General features: G+C 34.6%; 1 protein-coding gene and 1 long non-coding RNA gene across 2 annotated transcripts; both read right to left on the bottom strand.

The window, feature by feature from the left end:
- Window positions 1-2014: 2014 nt before the first annotated feature.
- Window positions 2015-11294, bottom strand: LOC127158941 (protein-glutamine gamma-glutamyltransferase 5-like). The gene is made up of 9 exons (XM_051101887.1): window positions 11264-11294; window positions 11088-11120; window positions 10903-10935; window positions 10730-10765; window positions 10280-10330; window positions 9984-10190; window positions 5251-5414; window positions 4625-4761; window positions 2015-2486 (listed from the first exon to the last, which is right to left on the bottom strand). Exons 2-9 carry the CDS (start codon window positions 11113-11115, stop codon window positions 2336-2338), a joined length of 807 nt encoding a protein of 268 aa, XP_050957844.1. The 5' UTR covers window positions 11116-11120; window positions 11264-11294; the 3' UTR covers window positions 2015-2335.
- A 149-nt stretch (window positions 11295-11443) lies between these two features.
- On the bottom strand, window positions 11444-11851 carry LOC127158940 (uncharacterized). Its single transcript, XR_007826319.1, has 3 exons — window positions 11731-11851; window positions 11616-11648; window positions 11444-11463 (listed from the first exon to the last, which is right to left on the bottom strand). It is a non-coding gene; the product is annotated as an uncharacterized LOC127158940 (long non-coding RNA).

The raw sequence follows: 11851 nt of genomic DNA, 5'->3' as shown, positions 1-11851 counted from the left end.
ATTTTCAGGTTTATTTGCAGGGACAATGCACATCAATAATACATAAATGTACAATGTGCCAGAATTAGCCAGAAGACTATTTTGCATCTGCAGTCCCTGGACTGATGGTACAATTTTCACCTTAAAAATATATAATAATTAATCAATACATAATAAATACATACTTCAAAAAACATTTACACCATTCCTAAAAAATTAACATCTGCTTAAGAATTATACTATACCTAGAACCAACAGATCAATACCATCTCACTCAGACACATACACAATCCAACTCTCAGACAAAATAATATTCATAATATCAATATGCAGGCAAAAACAATGTGAGCATACATACAAGTACCAGTAGCATTAATCATTCAATCAATACTCAACCAAACAACCTCATGTATGTATCATAGAAATCTGAACTAGTAAAACAGACAAGACAAGAAGGCAATAGAATTTAGTTTGAAATTAATGTTGACAATACTGACTTTCAATTAACCACTTAACCACAAGAGGCATAGGTATTAAACTTTGTAATGTAAGTTGGGATTGTGTTCCACTCCCAAGCAGCCCTAAATGACCAGGTTGTCAACAATATGTGATATGTGAGAAGATTATTGAATGCATAAATATCTTCACAGCCTTAGTTGACATGCAGCTGTGGGTGTATCTATCGATCTACGATACGATATCTATGATTGCTATCAATATATACATCCAGATATTTAAAATCTGAGATGACTTTCCAGTTTTTAGATTTATTGGAAAACATACATACAATAGATTTTCGATAGATTTAGTTTATGTTTTAGCCATTCTGTGATCTTTTTACACTGAGTTTGTTAACTAAACAGCAGCTTGAGTAGCACTGCTTGCATGTACAAAAACTCAGCATACATCTGGATGTTAGAATTTAGACAAACATTTAGCAAATCATTTACGTACAGAGAAAATTAAAGTGGGCCCAAGATAGAACCTTGTGGGACACCTGCTGACAAAGATACAACACTTGACTGAGGATTCTTAACCAACTGAGTCCGATGTGTTAAACATAATTCTACCCATTTAATGGTATCTATACAGAAAAATGAATTGCATTCAATTTAGATAAGAGAATTCCATGATTTATGGTATTGAAGGCATTTTTTAAATCTAAAAACGGCACCAACAGCCCCTCCTTGATCCAACACTGTAAAAAATGCAAATGCATATTTTCCAGTTTACGAACCATTTTGAGTCTCAAATACTAAAAAAATGCTCTTTTCTTGAAACAACATAAAAACCAAGAATATTGCCAACAAAATGTTGTCCCAACTAGTCAAACACAGTTGTCTGAACAAAGAATTTCATATTGTTGAAATGTTAAGGCTTTGTGAGTTCCCAGTATGCATTGCAGTATGAATAAATTATGCAGTTGTTTTGTCATTAATGTTAGTTATTTGTTGCACCGTGATGTAAAGAGCTCATCTTTTTAACATTTATTGACTGTAACCGTACTTGAGGTTTGTGTGTCTAGTTTTGAGGCCTAGAGTATGTTCAGCCACTTACATCTGTTTGCTGGATATCTTTGTCTTATAAGATGTTTTACAAACAAAGACAATGTTTTCTACATATTAGACTAAGTTATCCATTAAGGTTTCTATAACAATTCACCGTTTGTCATTTGTAAATAAACTGATTGTTTAGTGTGAATGATCTCATTATTACTAAACATCATTTAATCATCATATAATTGCAGCAGTGTGTCTGTGTCATTTAGTGACATGCACATGCACCACATACTTAGGGTAGCATGCAAACTGTGGAACTGAATGTGGACATGAAACTTAGACTAAAGCAATAACAGAAATAACATTTTCTGGTATGTATAACACTGAAATGATTTGAATTTAGCTCTACGTGTCTCTCTGTGTTTTAGGAAATATAAGACACTCATGCTTATGCACCATCAAACATGATTCATAACAATATTATCTTCATCTTTCCTAACACAGATGGCGACAAAGCTCAAAAATCACAGTGATTTGCATTTCTGTAGTTCATGTTCTGTTTAATTACACTTCTTGTTGTACCAGTGAACACATTCCCTTAAGAAGTAAATTACATAATTAGTCTGCCCTCTGCTGGAGAAAGCATGAGAACAGATTGCAAACAAGCATAATACATGGACATGTTAAGAAGAATACTTTATTTTCAGGCTTGTCCCTACATAACAGTAAATCAAGCCAAAAACATTTTCATAGTGACATTAAAATAGTAATTAAAAAGCAATAATTTTTAAATGTGTTTCAACCACTAGTGTAGCACTTCGTGAGTGTATACAATCATTTCTGAAGCTGTTTGACTCTTAAGATCTTTGAACGTTGATGGTCGTGAATCCATGCAGGATGGTGGGAGGATTCGTCAGCACTAAATTAGCAGAAAGCATTTTGGAACCTGCCATCCTGGGAGTGAAATTGACAGGCTTCTTCATGGTTTCTCGAGGCTGGATTGTAACCCTGAAATATAAAGCATGGGCCATTTATAACAAAAACAGGCATGCATCACTTTTACTGTTACAAGCATCACTAATACTGCTGCTCACGTTTAGCGTTAGTGACTTACAAAAGAGTTTACAGTGTATATAATGGTGCAAATCTGTAGGTTTAACACACAAAAGAACTCACACAGGTTTCTGTGATATGCATACGATTACAGAAGTGCGTCAGAAATGCTGACTAACAAGTGTGTGCTGACACTTTTTATAGACACTGTAGCAGTGAAACTGATGTCAAAGATAATCATGTCAAAAATACGGTGGCCGAGAGAGCTCAACGCGCTGCAACTTAAGAAAACACATGCAAACAGAAAAAAGCGACAACAAATTAAGAAAACATCTTCATCAGTTTGACAACACAGGCGCTGCAAATCCTCGCGACGCAAACACAAATACGGAAACGCGCTGCAAATTCTCACAACACAATCAAACACAGAAACGCGTTGCAAATAGCACGAACCACAACGGAAATGTTTCGGGGGGACCTCAAAAAGTGATGGACCCGGCTGAGACCTGATTATTATTATTTTATTTTATTTATTATTATGATTCCGTTTCATCATCGAACAAAAAAACAAGGCAACATTTCAAATTGCAAATTCAACTGCAAAAAAATAAATAAATAAATAACAGCATGGAGAAAACACCCAAAATGAACACAAACATAAAAGAAAGAAAGAAAGAAAGAAACAAAGAAAGAAAGAAAAAGTAAATTCCAGGGCAGTTACATACATTTGAAAAGCTTTAAAATTTGTTTTGTTTTTATGAGCTTCTTATTTTGAGATCTCATAATTCAGAGGTTAATGAGATAATGGTTTCTTCTGACTTACTTTTAACTTGTGAATATAAAACTTTGCTAAGATAATTAAGAGATTTATAATATAAACCTGTTTATCAGAAAAAGAGGGGTTTTGAAAACAAAGTAAAATATCATGAAAATCTAAATTAAGGGGTTTGCTTAATTTCTTTGTTATGTCTATTTTAAAGCCAGTCCAAAATGAAATAGCATAAGGGCAATAGAAAAATAAATGTTCAATATCTAGACCTGATTATTTTGTTTAACATCCTGATCATAGATTCATTGGTCTTTTGGATATTATTGGACTAATCTGACGAATTACACACTTAACTGTGAAACGTTATTAACTTAATTGCAAATAAATAAATAAATACATGCAAATAAATATAACGTTCAAAGTTCACGAAAAAAATGCAACGCTTTATTAATGGTTAAAATCAGGTCAAAATTCAGGTCTCAGCCGGGTCCGTCACTTTTTGAGGTCCCCCTGAAACATTTCCGTTGTGGTCCGTGCTATTTGCAGCGCGTTTCTGTGTTTGGTTGTGTTGTAAGAATTTGCAGCGCATTTCCGTATTTGTGTTTGCGTCGCGAGGATTTGCAGCGCCTGTGTTGTCAAACTGATGAAGATGTTTTCTTAATTTGTTGTCGCTTTTTTCTGTTTGCATGTGTTTTCTTAAGTTGCAGCGCGTTGAGCTCTCTCGGCCACCGTACAAAAATCTCAGAAACATCCCTTCCCACTTTACAGATTTGCTCAGCTGTCTGACACCCATCAGACTCACTCATCAGGTATGGGAACTAAATTTATTATGGGATCTATTTTGACATTAGTGACATTAATGTATAATGTGGTTTTATCGTCGTAAAATTTTATAATTATAAAATTTATAATTTTATAATTATCGTATAATTTTCATCACTATAAAATTATGGTTACCATGGTAAGTTCTAAAATGTTTTTGCAGAAGTTAACCTGACTTTGGAAACCTATAATAACTTGTTTTCTATTAAAGAAAAGTAGGATTAATAGATTAAACATAAGGGTGCTGTGAGTCATTTTTTGGATGTTAAAATACTTTCTCTCATACGAAGAAAAATTCTTCTGGAAATTGTATCACTGTGACACTTTGTAAACATTCCGACCAGCCTGACACATAGTATCAACCAATGGCGTGTAACTGGGGGCGGGGCTATCTGACCAGTGGCAGAAAGGAGAAGTGTTTGGGCAAACCTGTTTTTGTGTGAATTAAGTTGATAATGCTCAGAAAAGAGCTTTAAAAACTGAAATGACACACTTTACATACCTCATTTTAGCCTTCTCCTCCAAGAGTCCTGAACCGGATATGGTCAGTTCTCCGCTCACTGCAGTGTTGAACGGGTTCACGAAGGTCACTGTGGCAACTTGTGGAGCGTAAATGATGACCGATGACTCATTTTGAATCTGAAAGAAAACAAATTGCTTTAGTTCTTTTTTTTACTTGTGAATTTAGTTACGTGTAATGCATTCTAAAGGAATTCATAATGTATGTTGTAATGCATTATATGTATATGCATTATATATTTTCATAAATAATTACAACCAAAGTTAAAATTCATTATAGTATTTGAAGATTCCTTCTTACATATGAAATTGGTTGTTTGCCTTATGTTTTGTCAAGGTGTAACAATAAAGAGATAAGTATTATAACTGTGATCACAATTATTCACGAGATCATACAATGCATTATAAGGTTCATTAAAAAGCATAAGTGATGTAATAAAAATACTTTTAAAATGCATTACTGATAAAGGCTTAAAGTAAATTGTTGCCAAAACCTCTCCCACATAATCTCTACTGTTTTAGAGTGATCATGTCTTTGAGTAGATCATTTAATTTTGAAACAAAATCTTAGTCATGAAACAACATCTTGTTGTTTTGGCCACCATATACCTGTACACTGAGGGTAGGGCTGCGGATGTTGAACTCTTCTGATGCCAGCACTTTCTCCTGAGACTTCACATCCTCAATAACCACAGCCAGGTTAACCAGAAAAACATCCGCAGCCTCCTTCAGCATGTACTCCTTGAAGGTGATCTCATGTTTTGCAGTCACAGCTGGTCGAATACAGTAAACAGGATTTAGTTACATGACTTCACAATTCCTAATTAATAATTTCTCCACGTTTTTGTGGAAACATGAGGTCCAGATAGATGATTTTACTTGCAAGTAGAAGAATTTTGGGTAACACTTTAGAATAACGGTCCATTGTTAACAAGTAACTATACAGGAAGTAATAGGTAGTACTACATTAACACTGAGCTTAATACTACTAACTAATATGGAAGCTAGATGAACTAAGCAGTAAGTAATAGCACATTTAGGACAAAGGTAGTTCCTTATTAGGTATTCAGTAATTACCAAAAAAAATAAATAAATAAAATAAATATATAAATAAAATATATATATATATATATATATATATATATATCCTGATTAAGAGCTACTTGCAAACTATGATCAATTAATACAGAATAGCCAATTAATTACTAATTACTAATTACTCAAGCGTTACCTTGTCAGCCCTCAAGAACTACTAGTGATCTGGATCTTTTTTGTTTTTTTTTTGTTTTTTTTTTAAATGAAAGACATGTTAACAAGTTAAACAACTTAACTGCTCACTAATACTCAAGCATTACCTTATCAGCCCCCAGATCTACTAGTGATCTGGACCAATTTTTTTAAAGTGAAAAACACATTAACCCCTCACTAACTACCTTGTCAGTCCACTTGAGTATTGGTGACGTTAAATTGTTAAACTTGTTGATGTGTTTTTCACTTTAAAATAATAGTCCAGATCACTAGTGGTTCCTGGGAGCTGACAAGATATTGCTTGAGTAATTTGTGAGGGGCTGAAATTAATTTCACATGTAATTTATTAAATAATATAATATATTTTATATCTGGCTTATACTGTACAGCCATACATTTCTGAGGCCCTAGTGATATTCCAACCTAACCTAACATTGTAATCTGGAAGATGTTGTTTTGTAATCAATGTCTTTATTAAGGATGCAGATTGTTTTCAACAAGAGACCATTATTGTTTATATTCATATCCTAAAGAGAAGTGTCACAAACTGCCTGTTTTGGTTTAGTTTTCATTTGGTTGCAGTATGGCCTGTTTTCCTTTTCTTCTAGTTTCCCGCTCCTTGTTTGTTACTATAGTTTCTAATTAACAAGTTGTCACCTGTTCCTCATTTGAGTTCATTATTTGAGTGTATTTAAGTTTCTCCTTTTCATTCAGTTGGCGTCTGGTATTGTCTGTGTTAAGACACGTTGTTACATTTGTCTTCTTGCATGTGGATTATTCTGAGTTTGGTTTATTAAAGACCCTTTTGTTTTTAAATACCTGTTTGGACCATTTTCATCATCCTTTTCTGAACCGGATTGTGACAAGAAGTCTTTCCCAAGATCCTGTCACTATCTAGGTGTGTTGGAGTCGGAGACATATTGAACTGACACTGAATACAGCTCATAATAGTGAACTAATCCAATCATAGGCTTGTCAGCATCTCTTCATAGTTATTTAAAATCTAAGAGTATAGTAGTCACAATCTCAATCTGTAGCCAACTTATTTGTGGGCATATAATATTCATAAAATAAATAGTCTCACACATTTGAGGTGCAAGCTTAAGAATAAAAGAATAAAACAAGACAGTAGTTTACTTTCAGATACGTTACTGTTGATATTAGTAATTAAGTGGCTATTCTTTATTAATTGATCATAATTAGCAAGTAGTTCTCAATGAGAATATTTTAGTTTAGTAATTATTGAATACCTAACAAGGAACTACTTTTGTCCTATATTTGCTATTTGCTACTTACTGCTTAGTTATTATTGCTTCCATATTAGTTAACAATATTAAGCTCAGCATTCCTAGTTACTTGTTAATAATGGACCATTATTCTAAAGTGTTAACAAATTTTGTTATGCATACTGTCTCTGTGCAATGTAATAAATATTTTAGTAAATATTTTACAGCAGTATGCTACATCTTGGTCACATGACTAGAGATGTAACGACGCACACCGAACCGGTTGAACATTTGAAGGGAGTTTGAAGGGAGCTAACTGTCTTCACAAAATTTAGATGTTTTATTTTTTCCTTCTCATTTTGCCTCATTCATTTAAAGTTATATTTTATTGCTGTATCACAGCTGTTCCAATAGCACTACCTGTTGTCAGAAATGTGCAGATATGTTTCATGTAGTATAGTTTCACAAAGCTATATCATATCTACTAAATGCAACATTTGTCAGCCTACAATAGATGTTAGCATCAGTTTAGAAGTTATGGATTTAAATCCAGTCATATGAACCCAAAATCAGCAGTCTGTCATTTGTTTGCTGTTATGTTTTGGTTCCTTATATGGCTTTATTTTTTTTTTTTTTAACAGGAAAATTAGTTTCTTAAAAACCAACATTAAAAATAATTGTAATGTATTTCTGTCATATGGTCCACCCCTACATCAGGTTGTGATTTTTTTTTTTGGTTCTAAGTACATGGTAAACTCATTTCAAGGAAATGCAGGAAGCCTCTAATTAAAAAACCACAACTTGACCCCAACGAATTAACTAATTACAGACCTATCTCGAATCTCCCATTTCTGTCAAAGATATTAGAAAAGGTTGTATCCTCACAGTTATCTTCCTTCCTACAGAAATATGATATCTGTGAGGATTTTCAGTCAGGTTTTAGACCGTACCATAGTACTGAGACTGCTCTTATTAGAGTTACAAATGATCTACTCTTGTCATCCGATCGTGGTTGTATCTCTCTGTTAGTGCTACTGGATCTTAGTGCTGCGTTTGATACTGTTGACCACAACACTCTCTTGAATAGACTTGAGAATTATGTTGGCATTAGTGGTAGTGCATTGGCATGGTTCAAATCGTATCTATCTGACCGCCATCAATTCGTGGCAGTAAATGATGAGGTATCATATCGATCTCAAGTGCAGTATGGAGTACCACAAGGCTCAGTACTAGGGCCGTTACTCTTTACGCTTTACATGTTACCCTTGGGTGATATCATCAGGAAATATGGTGTTAGCTTTCACTGCTATGCTGATGATACCCAGCTCTATATTTCTTCGCGGCCTGGCGAAACGTACCAATTTGAAAAACTAATGGATTGTGTAGTTGAGTTAAAAAATTGGATGACAAGTAATTTCTTACTGCTAAATTCTGAAAAAACAGAGGTGTTAGTTATTGGGCCTAAAACCTCAGCGTGTAATAACCTAAAACACTGTCTAATACTTGATGGCTGTTCTGTCAATTCTTCGTCATCAGTTAGGAACCTAGGTGTGCTATTTGATGGTAATCTTTCCTTTGAAAACCACATCTCTAGTATTTGCAAAACTGCATTTTTCCACCTCAAAAATATATCTAAACTACGACCTATGCTATCAATGTCAAATGCTGAAACATTAATTCATGCGTTTATGACCTCACGGTAGATTATTGTAATGCTTTATTGGGTGGTTGTTCTGCTCACTTAATAAACAAACTCCAGCTGGTCCAAAATGCAGCAGCTAGAGTTCTTACTAGAACCAAAAAGTATGATCATATTAGCCCGGTTCTGTCTACACTGCACTGGCTCCCTATTAAACATCGTATAGATTTTAAAATCTTGCTAATTACTTATAAAGCCCTGAATGGTTTAGCTCCCCAGTACCTGAGTGAGCTCTTATCGCATTATAGTCCCTCACGTCCGCTGCGTTCTCAAAACTCTGGCAATTTGATAATACCGAGAATATCAAAATCAACCGCGGGCGGCAGATCTTTTTCTTATTTAGCACCCAAACTCTGGAACAATCTACCCTACAATGTTTGGGACGCAGACACACTCTGTCAGTTTAAATCTAGATTAAAGACCCATCTCTTTAACCTTGCTTACACATAACAAATCCACATTCTTATAATTCAAATCCGTTAAAGGATTGTTAGGCTGCACTAATTAGGTCAACCGGAACCGGGAACACTTCCCATAACACCCGATGTACTCGGTGCATCGTCAGAAGAATGGCATCTACGCTAATATTAGTCTGTTTCTCTCTTATTCCAAGGTCACATTAACCACCAAATCCAGTCTGTATCCAGATCAGATGGTCACTGCAGTCCCCCGGATCCAGTCCGAACCCAGCCCAGACGGTGGATCAGCACCTAGAGACGACCTCTACAGCCCTGAATGTCAGCGGAGTCCACATCAACTAGATGAGCCCCAGAGACGGATCCACATTAAAGACCACATCACCTAGACGGCTGTCGGCACAAGACCACGGGAACTTTGGCCAGAGGAGAACTGGCCCTCCAACTGAGCCTGGTTTCTCCCAAGGTTTTTTTCTCCATTTGTCACCGATGGAGTTTTGGTTCCTTGCCGCTGTCGCCTCTGGCTTGCTTAGTTGGGGACACTTTCTCTTAACACAATATTGCATTTTATTTTACTGTTTTTGATGAACTACCTTTACCTATAATGTGAGTGTTTAATGTTGCCTTTGGCATTGTTGATGTACTGTTTCCTATTTAATACTGTACAGCCGCCTTGTCACAATTCTGTATTGTTAAAGGCGGTATATAAATAAAGGTGACTTGACTTGACTTGACTTGACTTGCAGGACTTACTTTTATTCGGGCCGATCTTCACGTCGTCATGAGCCTCCCAGAAGGTTCCAGTGGGATTGCGGTTATACTCCTTGTTCTGAGCGTTCACATGTTTTTTCAGCTGTTTTGGAGCGGCCTCATTATTAGTGATTACGACGTTGAAAGAAATGTTTTCTCCGATTACAGGGGGATTTAGAAGCTTGAGAGAAACTGTAATGCCCTTAAAATCTACAAGAATAGACATGTTAGATCATTGCACTTTGTTGTATTACTCAAACAAAGAGCAGTGCTGAAGAAAAACAAATGCTAGAACTTACCCTCAATTGCCACAGCAAATTGCACACCACTACAAAGGCGCGTTTCATAAGCTTAGATAAATAATAAAAAACATCTTTAGTCATAAAAATATTTTCATAAAAATATTCTAAAAAATGATTTAGTCTGCATTGAGTTCATTGAACAGTTTGTCATGTGTGTCTTTTCTATGTTAAAATGTACTGCACTGTAAAACATGTTTTTTTAAGCAAAACATGGAGTTACTGGATTATTGGAGTATGTTTCACAAGAAGATGCTATTTCAGTATTACTACCTGTACCTTTCGCCTTTAATTCAATGTGTTAATATCCTTATAATTATTTTAGAAATTTACTGAAGGAAAGTGTAATCCTACACAGAAAACTTTTCATTTTTTATTTTGTTGATGCTGAAACTAGTCAAATGAATTACACACTTCAGCTTTAAACATTAGAAATCTAGAATGACTTACCACCAGCATTGCTTAATGCATGAGATGACCTGCCACCTAAATGTGAAAGTAGGAGATTTTTGTATGAAACTAACAGCATTTTAACAGTACATTTTTTTGTCTTTTTTTTATCACGTTTTTTCTTGCTCGGTTTTGTATTCAACTTTAAACATTAGAAAGCTAGAATGACTTACCACCAGCATATGATTCCCTAAATGGCATGCCACCTAAATGTGAAAGTAGGAGATTTTTGTATGAAACTAACAGTATTTTAACAGTACATTTTTTTGTCTTTTTTTTTAATTTTTTTTTTTTATCACGTTTTCTCTTGCTCGGTTTTGTATTCAACTTTAAACATTAGAAAGCTAGAATGACTTACCACCAGCATATGATTCCCTAAATGGCATGCCACCTAAATGTGAAAGTAGGAGATTTTTGTATGAAACTAACAGTATTTTAACAGTAAATTTTTTTTTTTTTTTTTTTTTTTTATCACGTTTTCTCTTGCTCGGTTTTGTATTCAACTTTAAACATCAGAAAGCTAGAATGACTTACCACCAGCATTGCTTAATGCATGAGATGACCTGCCACCTAAATGTGAAAGTAGGAGATTTTTGTATGAAACTAACAGCATTTTAACAGTACATTTCTTTGTCTTTTTTTTTTTTTTTTTATCACGTTTTTTCTTGCTCGGTTTTGTATTCAACTTTAAACATTAGAAAGCTAGAATGACTTTTCCCTAAACAGCATGCCACCTAAATGTGAAAGTAGGAGATTTTTGTATGAAACTAACAGTTTTTTAACAGTACATTTTTTTGTCTTTTTTTTTTTTGTTTTGTTTTTATCATGTTTTCTCTTGCTCGGTTTTGTATTCAACTTTAAACATTAGAAAGCTAGAATGACTTACCAGCAGCATGTGATTCCCAAAATGGCATGTCAGCTAAATGTGAAAGAAGGAGATTTTTGAAACTAACAGCATTTTAAATAGTATGTTTTTGTGTTTTTATCACCCTTTCTCTTACCGCTCTCATTTTTGTATTCAGATGTGATGTCCTGCCTACACATGGATCCTGGAAGTTTGGTGAGGATCAGGGATCCAACTCTGTGTTTATCGACTGTTTTTGATAATACCTTCCTATCTCT

This window comes from Labeo rohita, unplaced genomic scaffold (genome assembly GCF_022985175.1).
Source record: "Labeo rohita strain BAU-BD-2019 unplaced genomic scaffold, IGBB_LRoh.1.0 scaffold_1795, whole genome shotgun sequence".
Classification (NCBI taxonomy): domain Eukaryota; kingdom Metazoa; phylum Chordata; class Actinopteri; order Cypriniformes; family Cyprinidae; genus Labeo; species Labeo rohita.
This window is presented reverse-complemented; position numbering and strand designations above follow the sequence as displayed.